This window comes from Volvox carteri (assembly GCF_000143455.1).
Source record: "Volvox carteri f. nagariensis unplaced genomic scaffold VOLCAscaffold_37, whole genome shotgun sequence".
NCBI classification, from domain to species: Eukaryota; Viridiplantae; Chlorophyta; class Chlorophyceae; order Chlamydomonadales; family Volvocaceae; genus Volvox; species Volvox carteri.
The window spans coordinates 611931-629640 of NW_003307580.1; the positions used below are offsets into that span (position 1 = coordinate 611931).

General features: G+C 58.5%; 2 protein-coding genes across 2 annotated transcripts in view; both read left to right on the plus strand.

Moving 5' to 3' along the window:
* VOLCADRAFT_106047 (uncharacterized protein) overlaps positions 1 to 2744 on the plus strand; it is a 5374-nt gene extending 2630 nt beyond the window's left edge. Inside the window, exons 6-10 of the mRNA XM_002953564.1 lie at positions 407 to 535; positions 1101 to 1130; positions 1384 to 1510; positions 1905 to 2104; positions 2592 to 2744. Of these exons, the coding sequence (XP_002953610.1) occupies positions 407 to 535; positions 1101 to 1130; positions 1384 to 1510; positions 1905 to 2104; positions 2592 to 2729 (624 nt within the window). The 3' untranslated portion in view covers positions 2730 to 2744. The remainder of the gene's footprint in view (positions 1 to 406; positions 536 to 1100; positions 1131 to 1383; positions 1511 to 1904; positions 2105 to 2591) is intronic.
* Positions 2745 to 5123: 2379 nt separating this feature from the next.
* Positions 5124 to 15623, plus strand: VOLCADRAFT_118418 (uncharacterized protein; the record flags this gene model as incomplete). Its single annotated transcript, XM_002953565.1, has 18 exons — positions 5124 to 5978; positions 6929 to 7109; positions 7761 to 7869; positions 8339 to 8486; positions 8765 to 8887; positions 9216 to 9335; positions 9912 to 10011; positions 10507 to 10741; positions 11075 to 11135; positions 11526 to 11726; positions 11778 to 11849; positions 12404 to 12478; positions 12761 to 12829; positions 13066 to 13181; positions 13461 to 13545; positions 14077 to 14258; positions 14566 to 14635; positions 15033 to 15623. The coding sequence occupies 18 exons, from the start codon at positions 5124 to 5126 to the stop codon at positions 15621 to 15623; spliced, it is 3393 nt and encodes a 1130-aa protein (XP_002953611.1).
* Positions 15624 to 17710: the final 2087 nt, after the last annotated feature.

The following is a 17710-nucleotide window of genomic DNA, read 5'->3' on the forward strand; positions in this document are numbered from 1 at the left end:
ACTACCCGCTACCCGCCTACTCAAGTACCTGCCCGATACCCAACTACCCGCCGACCCAACTACCCAACTACCCGCTTACCCAACTGCCAACCTGCCCGATACCCAACTACCCGCCTACTCACCTACCCGCCTATTCAACTACCCACCTACCCGATACCCAACTACCCGATACCCGCCTACCCAAGCACCCACCTACCCGCCTACCCCCCTCGCCTCATGTCAGTCAGCGCCTCCTACCAGGTCGCCCGGCTGCCGGCTGAACCGCCTGCCTTCCCTGTCGGGTCTTAGCTTCTTGCACATGTGTTCCCTCCCCAGTCCTTTCCGGTTTCCCAGCCAGCCATACACCTTCCCAGACACCCCCACTCCCCCTTCCCCCCGCCGTCCGGCTGCCTGACCGGACTCTCAGGTCCCAGTGGACCAGGATGACACCGCTCCGGAACTGCTTCAGCGGTTATTTCAGTTGGGTGGTCAACTGCTGCTACAACGGCTACCGGACGTGTGGGCGGGCAGGGGCCCGCAGATAGCAGTACCGCAGGTGTGTTTATGAATGTATATGTGTGGAGGGGGGGAGGGGGAAGGGAAAAGGGGGAGAGGAGGGGTCGTGCCGGGGCCCACGCAAAGGGTTGGTCCAGGAGGAAGGGTTGGTGATACCGGGGGTACCGTCCGTCCGGTCGCCTGTGAAAGGGCTCCCTAGTTGGGTTGCCTGCCGCCTACGGCCTATTACTAACCGCCAACCGCCTGTCACTCAGCCTCCTCACTTCCACAATCGTGCTTTTTTCCTCCGCTCCCGACCTCTGTCAGATCGGCATTAAAAACCTCTCCCTCCTTTTCCCCTTTCTTCCGTTTCCCCCCCCTCCGTGGGCTTTCGGGTTTTTTTCTGCTTTTTCTTTCCGCAATGCATTTTATAGTCTTGGCGGCTAGGTAGGTAGTTTTTCCGTTATCCTCCTGTCTACATCACCGTGAAGACTCCTCCTTCACACGTCGCGACTGGTTGGTTATTTATTGCTTCCTTACTTCAGTGGCGTATCAGTCTATCCTTGCCATAAGCTACATTCGTTCACGTGGTTCGGCTTTATCCGTCCGTCCTTCTCCCCCTTCAGGACGAGTCCCAGGTGCTGCATGCCGCCAAGGTGTGGCTGGCCGGGGGAGTGGTAGGCGGGTAGGGACTCGGGGGTAGGTGGGGCTTTAGGCAGGCGGTTGACAAATGGCGGTCCGGCTCCTGAGTTTCCTCCTGTCCTCCCACGCGCCCCTCCTGCCTGCACCACAACAGCCCATTCGCAAACGTCGCTGTTTCCGGAATCTCCGGGATCCCCCCCTCCCAACACTCCCTTCACCCCCGCCCAACACTCCCTTCACCCCCGCCCAACACGCGCACGCACGCAGCTGAGCCGGGACGAGTCTGTGCTGGACTTCTCCTCCACTCAGGGACACGTGCTGCACAACCGAGTGAGGGCCTTCGCGGGTTGGCCGGGAACCAGCGCCACCTTCCTCTTGCAGGACGAGGCATCAGGTGGGGCGGGAGGGTGGGTGAGGCCGGGAGCGGCGCGGGGGGCCGCAGTGCTGAACGGGATTGAAGGCCAGGGTAGGTTACATGGCAGATGATGGCCAGGATGAGCTCACGTAACGGAGGTCGGAAGTAGCAAGGTCAGGTTTGAGTTCAGATCACACCAGGTCACACCACGGCGCTCCGTGAGGTTGTTCCGAGGGTTTCCTCTTTACCCCCACCCCCCCTTCCCCCTGGTATTGTGGGGTAGGTGGTGCTGTTGGGGGGGAAAGAAGGGCGGGGGGGAATTGGGGGGAATTCGAGAGAAGGAAGGCAAGAGATCTGCAAAGGGATCCGGACAAGGTTCACATTGTGTGTGTAGATAGGGGGGAGATGACGCGGTGGCTCCCTTGACCAGCAGGTGAGACAGAGGCGGTAGACATCAAGATCGTCAAGACTAGGGCCTCGCCGCCAGCGGCGGCATCAGAGGCGGCGTACTCGTGGTCTTGGCCAGCCCCAGCCTCAGGGGGTGCCGAGGGGGGCTCGGCAGCGGCAGTTGTGTTTTCCGGGGATTCCATGCTGGTTCCTTGCGCCGGGGGGACATGGCTCGAGGTATGGCAGGTAAGGTCGAGGCGAGCATGTAAGGGGGGATTGCGGCACGCGCGTTGGCTGTCCGATTTCACCTGTCGTGTACAGTTGTACGGAATAATCCGTCGAAAGGCAGTACAAAGTATGGAAAACGCGAGGGGGCCCGCGTGGGAGCCTTCTGCGTGTTTTCTCTTTTACCCCTCTCCCCCCCCCCCCGCGCAACAAGGTCATGGCCATCGGTGCAAAATCCCTTTCCTGTTGAGGATTTGCGCACGGTTCGTTAATGAACTGACCGTACTGATTGGGTGCTGGGAAAGAGCACCGCCTCGGCGAGTTACCGTAGGCCTGCGCTGTCTTAAAAGGCAAAAACCCTTCTTAACGCCATTCGCGCGCGCGCGCGCGTGCGTGTATGTATGTGTGTGTGTGTGTGTGCCCCTCCTAGGATTGCTCGCCGTCAAAACAAATATGACGTCCGCCAACGCCCCTCCCCTGGACCCCATCCTACCACGCCGACCCCCAGGTCCAGCCCCCCACGAAGAAAGTTATGTCGGTCAAGGACTTTAGAAACGGCCTCCGAGGCAAACGGCTGTTGCTGCCGCCACCACGGCTACCGCCAACATCGCCCACAACAAAGCCACGGGAGCCAAGCGCTGTGTAACCAATAAAGTTCCTTACAAAAGTCCGCACAATCGTTTGGACGCGCGTAAAGACAGGGAACGCATGATCTCCCCTTGTTTTTCTCTCCCCTCTCGAGCTTCGGCAGGAATTATGGAGCGCCGCAATACGGCGGTGCTGAAGCACGTGCGTCTGGGCGTCCGACCCGCCCAATCTAGGCAGTCGATCGTTTGGTTTGAGTAGTTATGTTGGTTGAATTTATGGAAAACGGATGCCGCAGGATGGGCTCCGAGGGGTCCCCCATTGCGCCGTAACCGTACCGCCACCACAGCGATTCGTTAAGGACAAAGCCAGATTGGAATGGTCGGGGGAGTTGTCACTTCGCATACACGGCGATGTATCGAGTGATGAGTGCAAGGAAAGGAGGGAGGGGGAACAAGGGCGGAAGGTCAGGTACGGACAAAGTAGGCGGCACAGATAGGGGCACAGCTTCCTCGATGTGTTTGACATTCCTGGCAAAGAAACGGCGGAGCCCGTGCGTTGTGCATGGGCACGTTTCGCAACACGTGCAGTAGTAAGTAGTGGGGGTTGGGGCCCCGCATGCAAGTCGCCATGGGTGACTGCCATTCCCAAGTCGTTGCAGTTGCTACGCAAAATGAGGAGCCGGCAAGCAGCGAATTTTGTTTCCGGCACCCAGCAACGTGCGTTGCAGACGTGATAGCTTGGTCATTTCTGCGCGCGCTGCTCTGCTGCTTGGTAGACACTAGTACTCCATATCGGGTATGGGGAGCGAGTAAGTTCACAAAACGAAAACGCAAAAGTGCCTATTTTTGCAAGTGGTGGTATTTGCTGGCGTTGCACATATTCATCCTATATAACCGTTTAGGAGCATTTGTTCGCGTGCGTCAGTTGCATCTCTCTGGGAACCTTACTGGTTAGAGCGCGTCTTGCAGGGAAGGCCATTTTGGGTCGCGTAGAAAGTCATTTGGTGTATTTGTGTACAGGTACAGGTCTTCTAGCATTTCACTTGCGCGCCGCTAAGACGTAACGAGAAAAGCAAAACCCGGACCCGTGGGACTTGTGAAAGGCATGCATTCAAGGCTGTTTGAATCCTACCAAAACAGATGGCCTGATGCCATGCATTTACTGGATAGCAATAAAGTAGGATTTTGGTGACATCACGGTAAAATGTATCGTGTTGCGTCCCTTAGCATCCATGATGGCATCAAAAGTTTTTTGGTGCACTTGCGTTAAAAAGAATGATGAAATCTGGCTCCGCTGGGTTAGGAAACTGAGTGCAGTCCAGCGGATGTTGCCGTATTCGTTCTGCCAGCGGTCTAGTGGCCGCCGGCGACAGTTTCGGGCTTATTCGCTATTTTTAGTGTTTGGAGTAGTAAAGGGGATGCAGTGAAACGACATCTGCTTGCTGGAGCGGTGACACCTTGTAAGCCCATTTTGTTTGTTCACACAATCGAAAGTTCAAGGGACTATTAAGTGCAAACCTTGCAAGCTTTTCCGAATAGCATGAAGTTGTTGTAAGTACTGAAACGACTGTATCGAAATTTTGCTGGGGAAGCGGGTGCCTTCAAACGCAGTTGCAACAATGGACGGCAGCTCGCTCCCGGAGCCTCCCCACCGTGATGATCCTGGAAATCTTCGCTCTCTTCTATCGCGCGCTGTGGCTGCCAATCGACCCTCGATGGGGGCAATGCCAGCCGGCGCCAATCTATTTGCCCGTTATGCGCACGATGCTGGGCCCGCCGCTGCCACCGTTGCTGCTAATTCGGCTGGTTATAAGCAGCCTCCTGCACACGTTCACGTGCCAATGCATGGATTAGCACCGGCTGCAGGGCCAGCCTCGGCTGCTGGTGTGCGGCCTCCGGCGATGATGAACGGTGGCATGCCAGTATCGTCTCTAGATGATATGGACGATCAGCTGCCGTCAGCAAAGCGTCGCAGAGGAGGTGGCCGCGGCGCGCATCCTGAAGATGGCGAAGATGATGGCCAGCCGGACGTCAGTTTACATGTTGCAGGAAGTGGCGGTAAGGAATACATTATCCATTTTTTTGACAAATATTCTGTTCTTTGGGTCAAAAAGGCCTGGAGGCTAGGTTCGGACCTTCGCCGACTTCCTCCCCTTCCAACCCCCTACCTACCTATTCGACCTCCTTTGTCTTTTGTACTTGCCGGAGCCAAAGCCTCCTCCACCGCATCCTCCGTTCCCTCTTCATGTTTGTGCGGACCTTTTGTGGGCAGGATGTGCAGTTTTCTCTGGATCGTCGCGCTGCGCGCTCCCGTTCCGCAGCACACCATCTAGTGGCGCCTGCACTCTGCGCCTCGTGTCTAACTGCAAATGCACCCTTTCCCAATAGCCCCTCACTTCATTCCCATCCACCCTGCGCTGGAACCCCTTTGCTCGTTCCTCCTAGCTTCCACAATGCCGACCATGCCGTACGGCTCCGCGGTACCTGCTGATCCATCCAACAACTTCTACCAGACCACCCCCTTGGCAATGGGCTACAATACCACCGTCACCACCTCAAGCGGCGCCCCAGGCGACCATGGAAATTACCGCCGCCCCGCCGCACCTCGTCTTCCGGGCATCCAACCCGCGCGCACCGCCCTCGTCCACGCCGGCGCAGCAACTCCGGGCGGCGGCTTCCGCTCTATCGGCGCCGGCACGCATCACACCCAACCACTGCCTACAGCAGCGACCCATGGGACATCCACACTTGCCGCTATTGCGGCGGCCGTGGGGCAGCCGATGCCTGGCAGCGGCATCAACCATCAGGTCTCTTGGCCTCACCAACAACAACAGCAACAGCAGCAGCAACAACAACAGCAGCAGCAGCAACAGCCACCCCATGGCATGGTGCCCTTTGGCGCTACGGGCGCTCCCATTACCGGTCATCACCCACACGGGGTTGTTGCCGGCATGCATCACGGCCTCACCGGCCACAACACCGCAGCTGGGATGCATGGCGGCCTCATCCCGAACTTCGTCGGCCATCTGGGTCAGCACACCGGCGCCGTTGGACCCATGGGTCATATGGGCGCTTACGGTGCCTACCCAAGCGGTGGCTATACCGCAGCGGTCACCGGCGGTATCGGCGGCGCCTTTGCTCCGCGGTTCAGCGCCGGCACTGAAGAGAGCCCACTGGTGGTGGGGCGGCGGCGGCGGCGCAACGGTGCGCCGGTGGATCTGTCCAGTGGCGGCGGCGACGACACGGAGGATGGAGAAGACAGCAGTGGCGGTGCGGATGCGGACGCTGCGGAGGAGGTCCTGCAGCGGGTACGTGGCTTCATTGGGATATATACCAGTGGTGGCGGCGGTGCGTGTCGGGCTCTCAGTGGTATCGGAGCTGTTTCTTCCTGGAGTGAAGGGCGAGGGGCCTAGGGACCCATGGGCGTTCGCGGGTCGCAGTGTCGAGGATTGGTTTGTGTAGGCTGTGGGAGTGTACGGTGCGTGTTGCAAGATGATGTGTTGGGAGCACATCGCACAACCTGCGACAGTCAAATGATGGTTCTAATCGCTGTTGCGGCGCTTTTAGTGATTGACCAGACCTTGCCCAATTTGTTCCACCGTCACCACACTTCACTGCTAAGGGCCGTCCCGTGTTTCCCCACCCTTGCCCTCATGACGACTTCCCAAATCATCACTGGTTGGTAACTCAACTACAGATTTCTGCAGTATCTGTCTATTCCTGGAGCATTTTTCTATCTCTGGTATCGGCATCACTCGTCTGTGGTTCGTCTTTCCCCACCCTCACCCTTGCCCGACCCTCACTCCTTGTATATGACTTCCCCCCAACTCCCAACCTCAACTGCAACCCCAACCTCGCCCTTTCGAAGGTGGAGCTCATCAGCAGGAATCTGCGTGGAGCCATAGGCGGCATCAGCCACCAGCAGCAAGGCGGGATGCCGAGCGCGTACGGAGCAGCACCCAGTAGGTCCATCACGCACACGTGTACTGGCAGTTGCATGGAAGGAAGGCTTTGAATTGTTCGGCCAGGGTGTTGAACGTATGGGGTTTTTTCGGGTGAATGCGCATCTACTGCGCGCCTGTGGGTGGGGCCCTCAGGGCCTCAGCGATCTCCTACATTAGGATCTTCTACATTACTTGGAACACTGGGCTGTTTATACTTCGCCCGCCCCTGCTCCGCCTCGCGCTCCCCACCCTAACCAGTTGGCCTCCTCGGTGCTGCGGCTGCTGCCGCTGCCGGTGGCGCTGCTCAACGTCAGCTGGTGACGGCTACGGACATTGCCCGGGCTACCGGCTCTGAGGAGGTGGCTGCCCGCCTAAAGCCCTACCAGCTGGTGGGCATCAACTACCTGCTGCAGCTGGCGGCAGGGCAAGTGGGCGGGGCTATCCTGGCGGACGAGATGGGACTGGGCAAGACGGCCCAGACGTGCGTCTACCTGTGTGAGTAGAGCGAGTAGTGGCCGCGGCCGCGGGTCGTATGTATGGAGAGTGGCGGGCAGGAGGGGATGGTGTTTGGGAGGGGAGGGAGGGAATTTGTAGTAAAGGGCAAGTGTGTGTGTGTGTGTGAGGGGGTTACGTCTGGCGGCTGGCGGTGAGTGTGCACCTGCTGCTTTGGGAGAATTGATATTGCCCGGGATCAGCAGGAGTCTTTTTTGTTGGAAGGGTTGTGACGGTTGCGCGGTACTTTGTGCGGTTATGGCCCTGTTCCGTGCATACGTCTGCTGCGTATTACCCTGGAATCTACAGCACCCGGCGCTATGTAGGCAAACATGCTGATTTCGATCTCGATCTCCAAGCCCGGCGGTACTCCCCCACATCCCTTCATTCCCTCTTACCCCTTTTTCCCATCCGAGATGGAGAGTTGTTGCTTGTTTGCGTGTAGTGCTTTCCCCACCCCACCCACCCCACCCCACCCCAAGCCGGGTCGTTTATTATGAGGTCTTCCTCCGTGTCTGACCGCACATTGTACTAGGGACTCTCTTATCTGATGTGCGCTCTTTCCTTTTACCCGCATTCCTTTCGGCGTTTTTCTTTTTCCTTATCTCCCCTATCTCCATGCACCGCATTTCCTGCCACGTCTCTGGCCCGCAGCCTGCCTCCGACCGCTGCTTAACGACCCTGGTCCGCACCTGGTGGTGGTGCCCGCCTCCCTGCTGGAGAACTGGCAGCGAGAGCTCAAGCTGTGGGCACCCACCCTGAAGTAAGGGAGCGCTGTCTTTCCTGCACATGTTTCTTGATCCTTCAATTCCGTTTTTGGGTCCTCTTCAGAGAGCGCATCGATTTCTTTTCTCGCAACGTTTATTAAAAAATGGGCATGTATAGGCGGAAGTCGGGAAGGGGGGACCGCATAGGCAACAGTGGGGAGAGATGGAAGCAGTAGCTCCGACGAGTTGTAGCCATCGTGCCAAGTTGCAGGTTGGCGAGTTGAATCGGCGTAGGCCCCGCTACCCCCTTGGCTTTGCGGAGCGTTTCTGACCTTAGCAGGACGCTTTACGCGCTGTTAAGGACTCCCTGGACCTCGCTGTGTGACGCTTTACGCGCTGTTAAGGACTCCCTGGACCTCGCTGTGTGACGGTATTCCTTTTGTTTGTTTTTTACCGCACCTTGGTCCTCTTGCTGCTGGTGTTTGTGTTGCTGTCGTTGCGCGTTCGGTGTTTGTTTTCCTGCAGGGTGGTGACCTACTACGGCGCTACCCGGGAGAAGCTGCGTCACCGCATCAAGCGGCAGTGGGCGCGTATCTGCGCTGGATTGGACCCCGGGCCGGACGAGGAGGACGAGGGGCAGTTGGCGGCGGCAGCGGGGCAGGAAGATGTCCAGGTGGGGGCGCCTGGCTGGCTGGCTGCTGGCTGGCTGACTGGTCCATGCCCAGTTTGGAGGTCTTAGCGCGTAGATAACCCTGTACAGAGAGTGCACTCCTAAAGAAAATATTCCATTCCGGTTATTTTAAGCTTATCAAAAATGTTACTCCCATCTTCAGACTTGAAAAGTTTGAAAACCAGATTACCAAAGGAAGTAATATTTTGAACACCATGGGATGTGGATGTGGGTCTGGATGGTTGTTGCTTCTGACTTAGTAGTGTTCCCTGGACGTGCAGGGTGAAGGCGATGCGGCAGAAGGCGATGACGGCTACGGGGCCAGCGGCAGCGGCGATGAGGAGGAAGAGGTGGACGAGGAGGAATACGGCCAGTTGCCCACACCGCAGCGCCAGACTGGCAAGGTACGGTGCGCTTTCTAACGCGCAACCAAGCTACCTGGAAGCCGCGGATGTCCCCCACCCCGGCCGGCACAGTGCCAACCCGATGTGCCAGCCCGCAAAGCCCTAGAACCCCACATCTCATCATCCTCTGGGGCTATCCCTCTCGCGCCCTATTTGGATATGTTCTTCCTCTATCCAGACAATCCTGCCCACCTGTCCTCCCACCCTCACTCCCTCTCCCTTGTCTTGTTTTTTGAACGGCGGCAAGTTCATTCCTTGCACGTGTTTTCTTTCCTTTCTATCTTACAGCCGGCCGCCCCTCCCGCCTTTTTCTCCTGGCGCTTCTCAGGGCGGGGGCTGCGGTGGGCTGTTTGATGTGCTGCTCACCACCTATACGGTCTGGGAGCGCGAGGGCCCCGCGTACGGTATTGATCGGGCATTCCTGTCGAAATGGCCCTGGTCGCATGTGGTGAGTCTTGACGTGCAGCGGGAGCTGGGACTTGGGAGGGCCGAGAGAGATGTATCGTATGCCGTGTCGATTAAAACAACTGGCCGGAAGGGTGGGGAAGGCGTGAGAGAGGGAAGCCGGGCCGTGGGTGTGGCTGCATGAGGGGTCCCGAATTGCGGTCGGCGGCAGTGGAAAAACGTGCATGGAAGGACAAGGGGGAAGGGCGGCGTGATTGGCCGAAGGTTTTGGAATGGGGCCTTTGGAGCGTTTGCTGCAGTTTTGCTATTTTCAAGGCAGGACGCGGCTTTTATTTCCTCTTGACCGCCGGCACAGCTACGTCGATCTCCCGCTGAACGAAACCATCGATCAGTGGCCTCATCACTTCCGACCCCTACAGCAGTCTGGTTCCTTGGGCGTCGCAGTTGACTCCTCCTGTTTACTTGTTGTATCTACACATGTTATCCACAGTTGCGCCCCTTCATCGTCGCATCCAGCTGGTGTGCCATGCAAGTTCACGGCTTTGCGTCTGCTTACTGGTTGACTGGTTTTGATTATTGATTTATGCGGGGCCGCCTCACGCTTGTGTACTTGGCGCAGGTCATGGACGAAGCCCACGCCCTGAAGAACAGCTCCTCCACCCGTAGCAGGAAGCTGCGCAAGGTGGCGCAACTGGCGGCGACGCGCATCATGCTCACAGGTGCGAGTCGGGGGAAGATGGGGAGTGAGGGAGGAAGCCTGGAAATCGGCGAGGGCAGTTACATGAAATCGGCGAGGGCAGTTACATGAAATCGGCGAGGGCAGTTACATGAAATCGGCGAGGGCAGTTAAATGGGGATGGATTTCTTGGAGTATGGGAGTGACACGGGGGGTGGGGTTGAGAGGGAGGGAGGGAGGGGTGAGGAGTGGACTAGCTGGATTTGGCGTGTCACGGTTGCTGGTTGCGGCTCTCTGCGCCTCCGCCGGGCTCAAGTCAATCAGTGTCGTGACCTGTCCATGCCTTACCCATTTACTTCCTATTCCATGGGAAAGCCGTTATTGCAGCGGAAGATGATTCTGTTCTTTTCACGTGAGATGTTCAGTCTCCGCTGCAACCTAATAGCCCCGATGAATGACCGCCACCCGTTCTCCCCCAACTCGCGTCTCAACCCCACTCCGATTCTCTTCTTACCCTTTCCCACGCACGCTCTTGTAGGCACCCCTCTCCAGAACGACCTTCTCGAGCTCCACGCGCTGCTAGCCTTCCTGCTGCCCACCATCTTCAACGCGGGCGAGGGTGCGGACGCTCTGGCCATGCAGGTGGCTGAGGTTGCCAGGCCGGTGCCCGGGGCCGGCTCGGGTGCGGGTCAGGCAGCTCAGGCAGCCCGGGCGGCTGCTCAGAGCCGCCTGGTGGAGCGAATGAAGCAGCTGCTGCAGCCGTTCATCTTAAGGTGTGCGAGGAGGAGGAGAATCGAGGCGGGTGAAGAGGGGTTAGGATAGTAGGGATGCAGCGGGAGGATGGACGAGCGGGTAGTAAAAGCGCAGTGGGAACCTGGAAGGGGTGGCCTTGGGTTAAATTGGATGAGGTGGAGGAGGCCTGCTGCGCTGCTGGGTAGGAGTGCGCTTTGGGAAGGGGGAAAACCGGAATCGCACATGCGAAAAGGTTTTTGGGGTCGTTTATAAGTTCAACCTCCTAGGGCTTTACTGCCCGGTTGCTTCGCGCCTCCAGTCGCTCTTCGGAGCCCCGACCCCTCAATCCTCCAATCCTTCTCCTCCTCCTGCAGACGTCTTAAGAGCGAGGTGGCGGATCAGCTGGTGGCCAAGCAACAGCACATTGTGCTGCTGGTGGGGCAGGGGGGTCGGACCGGGTGGGGAAGGGGGGCAGGGGGGAGGGAAGCGCAGAGGCCCTGGCGCTCGCCCAATTTGGGTCTTTATCTTGTGGCTAGCTTTATCGAACTCACATAGCAGCCCGTGTGGATAGTAAGTAAGGCTAAACGCCAAGAGCTTCGACCGTATTGCATGGACAGCCTTAACGCTGTAACAGACCTGCTAAACGTTTTTGATTGTCCTTGGCACCTGCGACGCGAGCCCCTTTCCATTTCCCACTCCTATAATGCCTTATACCTTTCTTTGCATGGCTTTCTACTTCCCCTCCTCCCGCGTCTCGCTCCCACCATGCGAATCTCCACCAATCCACCGCGTTCATCTTTCCCCCCTTTCCCGCCTCTTTCCCAGGACATGGTTCCGGAGCAACGGGAGCTCTACGCCGCGACGATTGCCTCTATGCGGGATGAGGTTAGCAAGGAGGTCTCACAGGCGGCAGCTGCCGGGGGCCCGGGCCGCGGCCGGGGGCGGGGTCGCGGTCGGCCCCGCCGCGGCACTGCGCTCAAGGCGACGGAGGAGGCTGCTGCCCAGGCCTCCGGCCCGGGTGGCTCCGTACCTGCCGGCCCCCTGGATATGTCGAAGCTGAGCTCCTCCCGGGTGCAGCACATCTTCACTCAGCTGAGGAAGGTGGCCCAACACCCGCTGCTCATCAGGTCGAGGTACACCAAGGAACAGGTAGGAGGTAGGGGGCCCTTATTGGGTGTATGGATGTGTGTATAGGGGGGCTAAGTAGGGTGGGACATTCGAGGGCTGAGGATAGGGCGTCATGGAAGAATGGTGTCAGGAGGGGAGGGAGAGAGCTTTGGGGAAACTGCTAACCGAGCCAAGCCCGCCTGTATGGGAAGTGGAGCAGAGAGGGGGGCACAGGTAAGCTGTTACTAAGGTGAGGAGGTTTAGTGCGGTGAGTTGAAGCCTGTCTGTTGAGGGGCGTGCCCTCTAGGCCTAGGGAGAAGACAGCGGTGAGTTTGTGAGGGCCATGGACGGTGCATATTATGTTGCGTATTGGCATCCATTTCCGTCATTGCTGGCATACGTTCCTTGGTGCCGCCCTTGCGTCCCTTCTAGCTTTATCGAATCGACCTGGCTTCGTACGCGTCGTCGTCGGCCGTCAGCCATTTTGGGGGGTTCACTTGTGACCCCCTTCTTTCACCCCCTTTCCCGTACGCCTACCTTTCTCTGCGTGTGTTGTTTCCTCTTACTCTCGGTCCTCGTGTGCCGTTTGTTTGCAGGTTGCCGAGCTGGCCAACCTGGCGGCCACACGGGGGCTGTTTGGCGGCGCCCCAACCGTGGAGCGATGCCTGCAGGTGCGTGTAGAGATAACATCATGGCGCCGTGCGGGCGGTATCGTCTAGGCGCGGGGCCGGCTTCAGGGAGGAGCTTTCCTAACCTCTTAACTTTCCTGCTTTCCCTACGTCGCCGTTGAAACCTCATTGAAATCTCCTCTCTTGAAATCTCTTTTCCAAACGCTTTTTGTCAAGTCCTGAGCCTTTTATGTATCCGCGTATTGGCGTGGGAAGGCCAAATGTCTTTCATTGGCGCGGTAGGAAACCCCAAACCCCCATGTGGAACTCCTCTTGACACCGCAGGAGTTGTCCTCCTACAGCGACCACCAGCTGCATTGCTTTGCATGTGAGTTCACGGTGACGGGATCCGGGGTGCGGGGTGGGGTTCTGGGTTGCATTTCCGCCACACGGTACACGCCATGAGCCGATCGGTCAAAATGTCGATCTGTCTGCAAGCCGCTACTGGGGAGATGGTGCAGACCAGTGAGACCCGCTCCTCCCCGGCTCCGTCCCACCAGATCACCCCACAGCCGCACCACACGACAACAACAACACTCACACACACACACACCCCTTTACGTCCCCAAATTGTAGTGGGTCACCCCAAGCTGCTGGAGTCGTACATCCTGCCTGAGGATTCCGTACTGTGCTCGGCTAAGATAAAGCACCTGGACGAGTTGTTGCCCAAGCTCAAGGAGAAGGGCAGCCGCGTGCTGCTGTTCAGGTGGGGCGCTGGAGATCGAGGGGACGATAACTGTGCAGCTGCTCCTGTTGCTGCTGCTGCTGCTGGTTGCATGTCGCACCGCTGCTTTGTCCTCTCTGCTCGTTACCTGGTATAAACGAAGGTTGAAACGATTGGGAAACCCCCTGCCATTGCCCCAAGCCCAAGGCCATCCGCTCCATTTTGCCACACACACACATTTTTTGCCCTTTTCCACGCATCTTCACCGTCACCTTCACCCCATTCCTGACGGCGTTTCTTTTCCACCGAACCGCAATGCAGTCAATGGACGACCGTGCTGGATCTGCTTGAGTGGTACATGCACCTCCGGGGCTACACGTACTGCCGCTTGGATGGGGGGACCCAGGTGTGGGACTGGCGGAGGGCGTCTCGGGGTGTGGGGGTCTGGAGGGAGGATAGGGGGGGTGGGAGGTGGGGATGGGGGGAGCGGTCGAGTGCACGTCGTGCGGGGGTTTTCGTGGTGATGTCTTGACCTGGGGAGGGGCTGCAGGATTGGATGGGTGTATTGGAAGGGCAACCTGAGCTGCAATGTTTCCAGCGAGACTATAGTCGATACGTCTTTCGACCGTACGGCTTCCCCATGCCGTACCTCCTGAATTGCAACAACACGGTGGCGCTAAAAATGATGGTTTGTGTGATTTGTGTGGCGGTCGGTGATAGTGGAGCAGGATGGCGGACGAGCAGTTGAGTGTCGTAACAAGACACTGTTCCTCTTATCCTTCCGTTCCTCCGTGGTCGCTCTTAGGTCGCGTATGTGAGTTTGGGATTGTTTTGTTTCTTTGTCCGTCTGAGCCATCTGTACCCGCGTGTCCTGTTCGACTCAACCCGCGCCACGGCGGCTGATTCTGACGACGTTTCCCCTCTTCGCGCTCCCCAGGTCGATGAGCGGCTGGCCCTGGTGGACGCATTCAACGCCCCGGAATCGCCGTACTTCGTGTTTCTCCTGTCCACTCGCGCGGGAGGCCAGGGCCTCAACCTGACGGGGGCGGACACCGTCATCCTGCACGACGTGGACTTCAACCCGCAGATTGACAAGCAAGCAGAAGACCGGGCGCACAGGTAATGTGCCTTAGAGCTGGCAGGGCACGGGAGGGGAAGGGAGTTTGCATGCCAGGATGAGGTGCGGTTTTAATTTTAAAAATTCCGTCACGTGCCACGGCTATTAGTAATACTTTTGATGGAAGAACTGGCACCCAGTACGTTCTGGTCTCTGCTAATTAGAGAAGTTTTAAAAGCGCGCGATTCCATGTTCGTTTGTTTGCGCGATTCCCTGGCTGTACGGTTCCGTGTATCATTCAGCATAAATTAATTAACTATCTCGTCGTCTTTGTCCTCCTCTTCGAATACCGTGTCCCTTTCCCCCCAGGTTGGGTCAGACACGTACAGTGGCGGTGTACCGCTTGATTACCAAGGGCACCGTGGATAGCAATATCCAGGTGGGAGGGGGGAAGGATTCCGATATAGAATACCTTGAGAACGGGGTTTGAAGGAAAGACGGCCCTTAAGGAAAGGGAAGACGGCGGGGAAACGGGAGTGGTGATCTGACCCGGGGCACGGGCGGGTAATGGGCTGCTGTGCGAGGAAGGGCTGCAAGGACGGGGATATATGCTCCCCTAAAGGAGTGTGGCTTGTGTGAGTGCCTTTTTCCTCTCCCCCTCAGCTGTCGCTTGATTCCTGTGATCGTGCTCCATGCGGCAGCATTTGTCCTCGCCCGCTCGCTTCCTGCGTCCTCGTGCCCGCAGAGGAAGGGGCCCAACTACAAGCTGAAATTCTGTATGTATGTGCCGAAGTTCCTTTCCCTATTTCCCACTTGCTTCTGCCGCACGCCCACAGGCCATTGCGGAGCGCAAACTGGCTTTGGATCATGCGGTGCTGACGGACGTGACAGTGGGGGCTGGGGCGGAGGGAGGCGGCCGGGGGCGTGGCAGGGGACGGGGCCGCGGCGCTGCATCTGCGGTTGAGACACGCCACATGGCGGAGATCCTTTCCTCGCTGCTGGACCCGCAGCAGCCTGAGGAAGGGAATGCGGCAGCGGGCGGCAGTGGCTCCGGCAGCACCGGTGGTGGCGGAAGCTCCGTTGGGGTTAGCGGCGGCATGGGCTCCGCTGGTGGCATCGGCTCCGTCGGCATTAACGTTGGCGGCGGCGGCGGCGGCTATGTCGGCGGCATGGGCTCCATCGGTGGAGGTGGCGGCGGCCAGGTAGGCGTCATCAGTTCCCTTGGCGGCGGCGGTGGCGGAGGCGGCGGCCACATTGGTGTTGTTGGCCACCACGCTGTTGGCCACGTTGGCGGCGGCGGCATCGGATCTGGGGGCGCGTGGGATGGCGGTAACGCATGGACCGGTGCCGCCGTTGCCGCAGCTGCAGCAGCGGCAGCAGCGGCAGCAGCGGCAGGGCCGTCGGGAATGCCATATCCACGGGGATGACGCGGCGGGCTGATACCTAAGCGAACCTTGTGGCCATCACAGAAGGCGGTAAGAGCCGGGGCTACGGACGCCGCAGCGCAGCTTTGAAGGATGGAGGTTCACGGCTGTATTGTTGTATTGTGGCGGTGCTGAGCGGCGCGAATCCAAGACTGAAGCCGTATGTACATCAAGGCGTGGGCGGATGTGGGGGGATTTTCGGAGCGAGTGCGGGCTGCAGGCGAAATAGCTGGGAGGGTAGCAGGTAGGGTAGCAGGTGATGTGATGTACGGACAGGGGGTTTAGGTAGCCCTGAGACGGACGGAGGAGCAGCGGCGCGGGCCGCGGCGGCGGGAGGCAGCATAAGGCGTCATGAGAAGCGATGAGGGAAGCTGGGCGTGCGGGATAAGGTGCCCGCGGCTGGGGCTGTGCCTCGTGTATTGGGGTTGGATAGGGCTGTGGAAGGGAAGGACCGTGGCAGGGTCATGTCGGCAATGAAGGGCAGAATGGTCGGTGCGACGCGGCATGCTGAATGGGCATCCGGGTGCTTGTGGGAGCGGCTTCAGGTGGCGCTGGATGGCTCGCGTGGCGACTCCCTGGAAGTGGGCTTTGCAGAGATGGTGCACGGGATGCTGCTGACTATACGGGTTGCATAATTTGTTTACTGATAAGAACACGCAAGATGGCAGGCGGGGGGGATCCGTAGCTAGGGACAATGTGGCTATCCGCTTGTGGGGTAACTGGCGAGGTTGGCATTTCTCGGCAGGGGCAAGAAAGCTGGACGAGCAGTAGCAGGAGGGAGAGAAAGAGAGGACGTGTGGCAAGGATGCAGTGCAGTGCATGCGGTTACTTGATGCTGTGGGTCGGAAAGAGATGCAGCGTGTGCGCTAATCCCCAGTGTGGGCTAATCCTGGGAGCGGTACAGAAGAAGGTACAGGACACAATCGCGGTCATCGCGGTCCCGAAATGCTCCGCCCCTTTAATACTGACCCTTGTCCGGCCATCCACTGCATAAGTTCTGGTTGTCCGGGGCACGGAAGGCGCTGTACTCACACGAACATTTTCGCTTGTGAGCCGTTTGCCCTGGCCCACGAAACGGCCGGGCTTGACACTGGGCCCCGTCGGCTTCCTTTATTCCTAAAGCCTTTGGTGCGATGCCTTGGCAGGTATGTATGTGCGATGTACCATCGGCCCTGCAGGCTCGCGTGCAGCTGGCGTCTTCGGCTGGAACCCAGCGTTCCTTGCGTTTTAGCCTTTTCTTGCATCATGGTGTCCCTGCGGCCTTGCTCAGGAGAGGCTTGCACCTCGATTTGAAACTTCTCCATTTTGCCGTTGACACGTAGAACTTGGTCCGGAGCAAGGCATGCGGGCATTCTTAGCTAGGGCTTCGGTCTTCAGTCACCCCATGTGAGTTTGCCATGTTTTGGAGCAGCCACGTGCCGCGGCGTGCGTGCTCTCGCGCCCAAGGCAGCTTTTTGCTTTCTGCGATCAGCAATGCGTGAATGCAGCTGACCGAGTTCGAGAGGTGGTAGACAGGCGGTAGGAGGGGCTGGTTGCAAGTGGATCGCGTGGTTGGGACGCAGCGGGGGCGGACTGGGGTTGCTGGCCTGCGGAGCCTGTGGGGTAGAGGTAGTGGTCTGGCGTTTCCACTGGTGGCCGCGGAAATCTCTCGGGGGCTGAGGTGGAGAGGGTGGATACCTGGGAGGACACTATTATATTTTTGTAGCAGCTGGCAGAACGACATCGGCGAGATGGTGTCCACCCGGGTCATCACCGACTTGGGGTGCCAACATTTCCGGTTTTGTGCACCGCAGCGCCCCTAGCTGCAGCGCCTGACTGGAGCATTTGTAGGGTATGTTTGGACTGGGCTATGTGCGCGTTTCCTCCCTCACGCACACGCAGCGTCTTTTAATCGAATGCGGGCAGCAGCAGCAGCAGTAGCGGCGGCAGCAGCAGTTGCAGAGGTAACTTAGCCAGCAGTTGCAGAGGTTGTGCTGTGATGGGCATAAAATGAGAGGGCCTTTGTGGTTCGGAAGGGCGACTGTATATGACGCGGAAAAGTTTTAGTTTGGTGGTTGGCTCATTTTTTGGATTTTGACATCTGTTCGTAC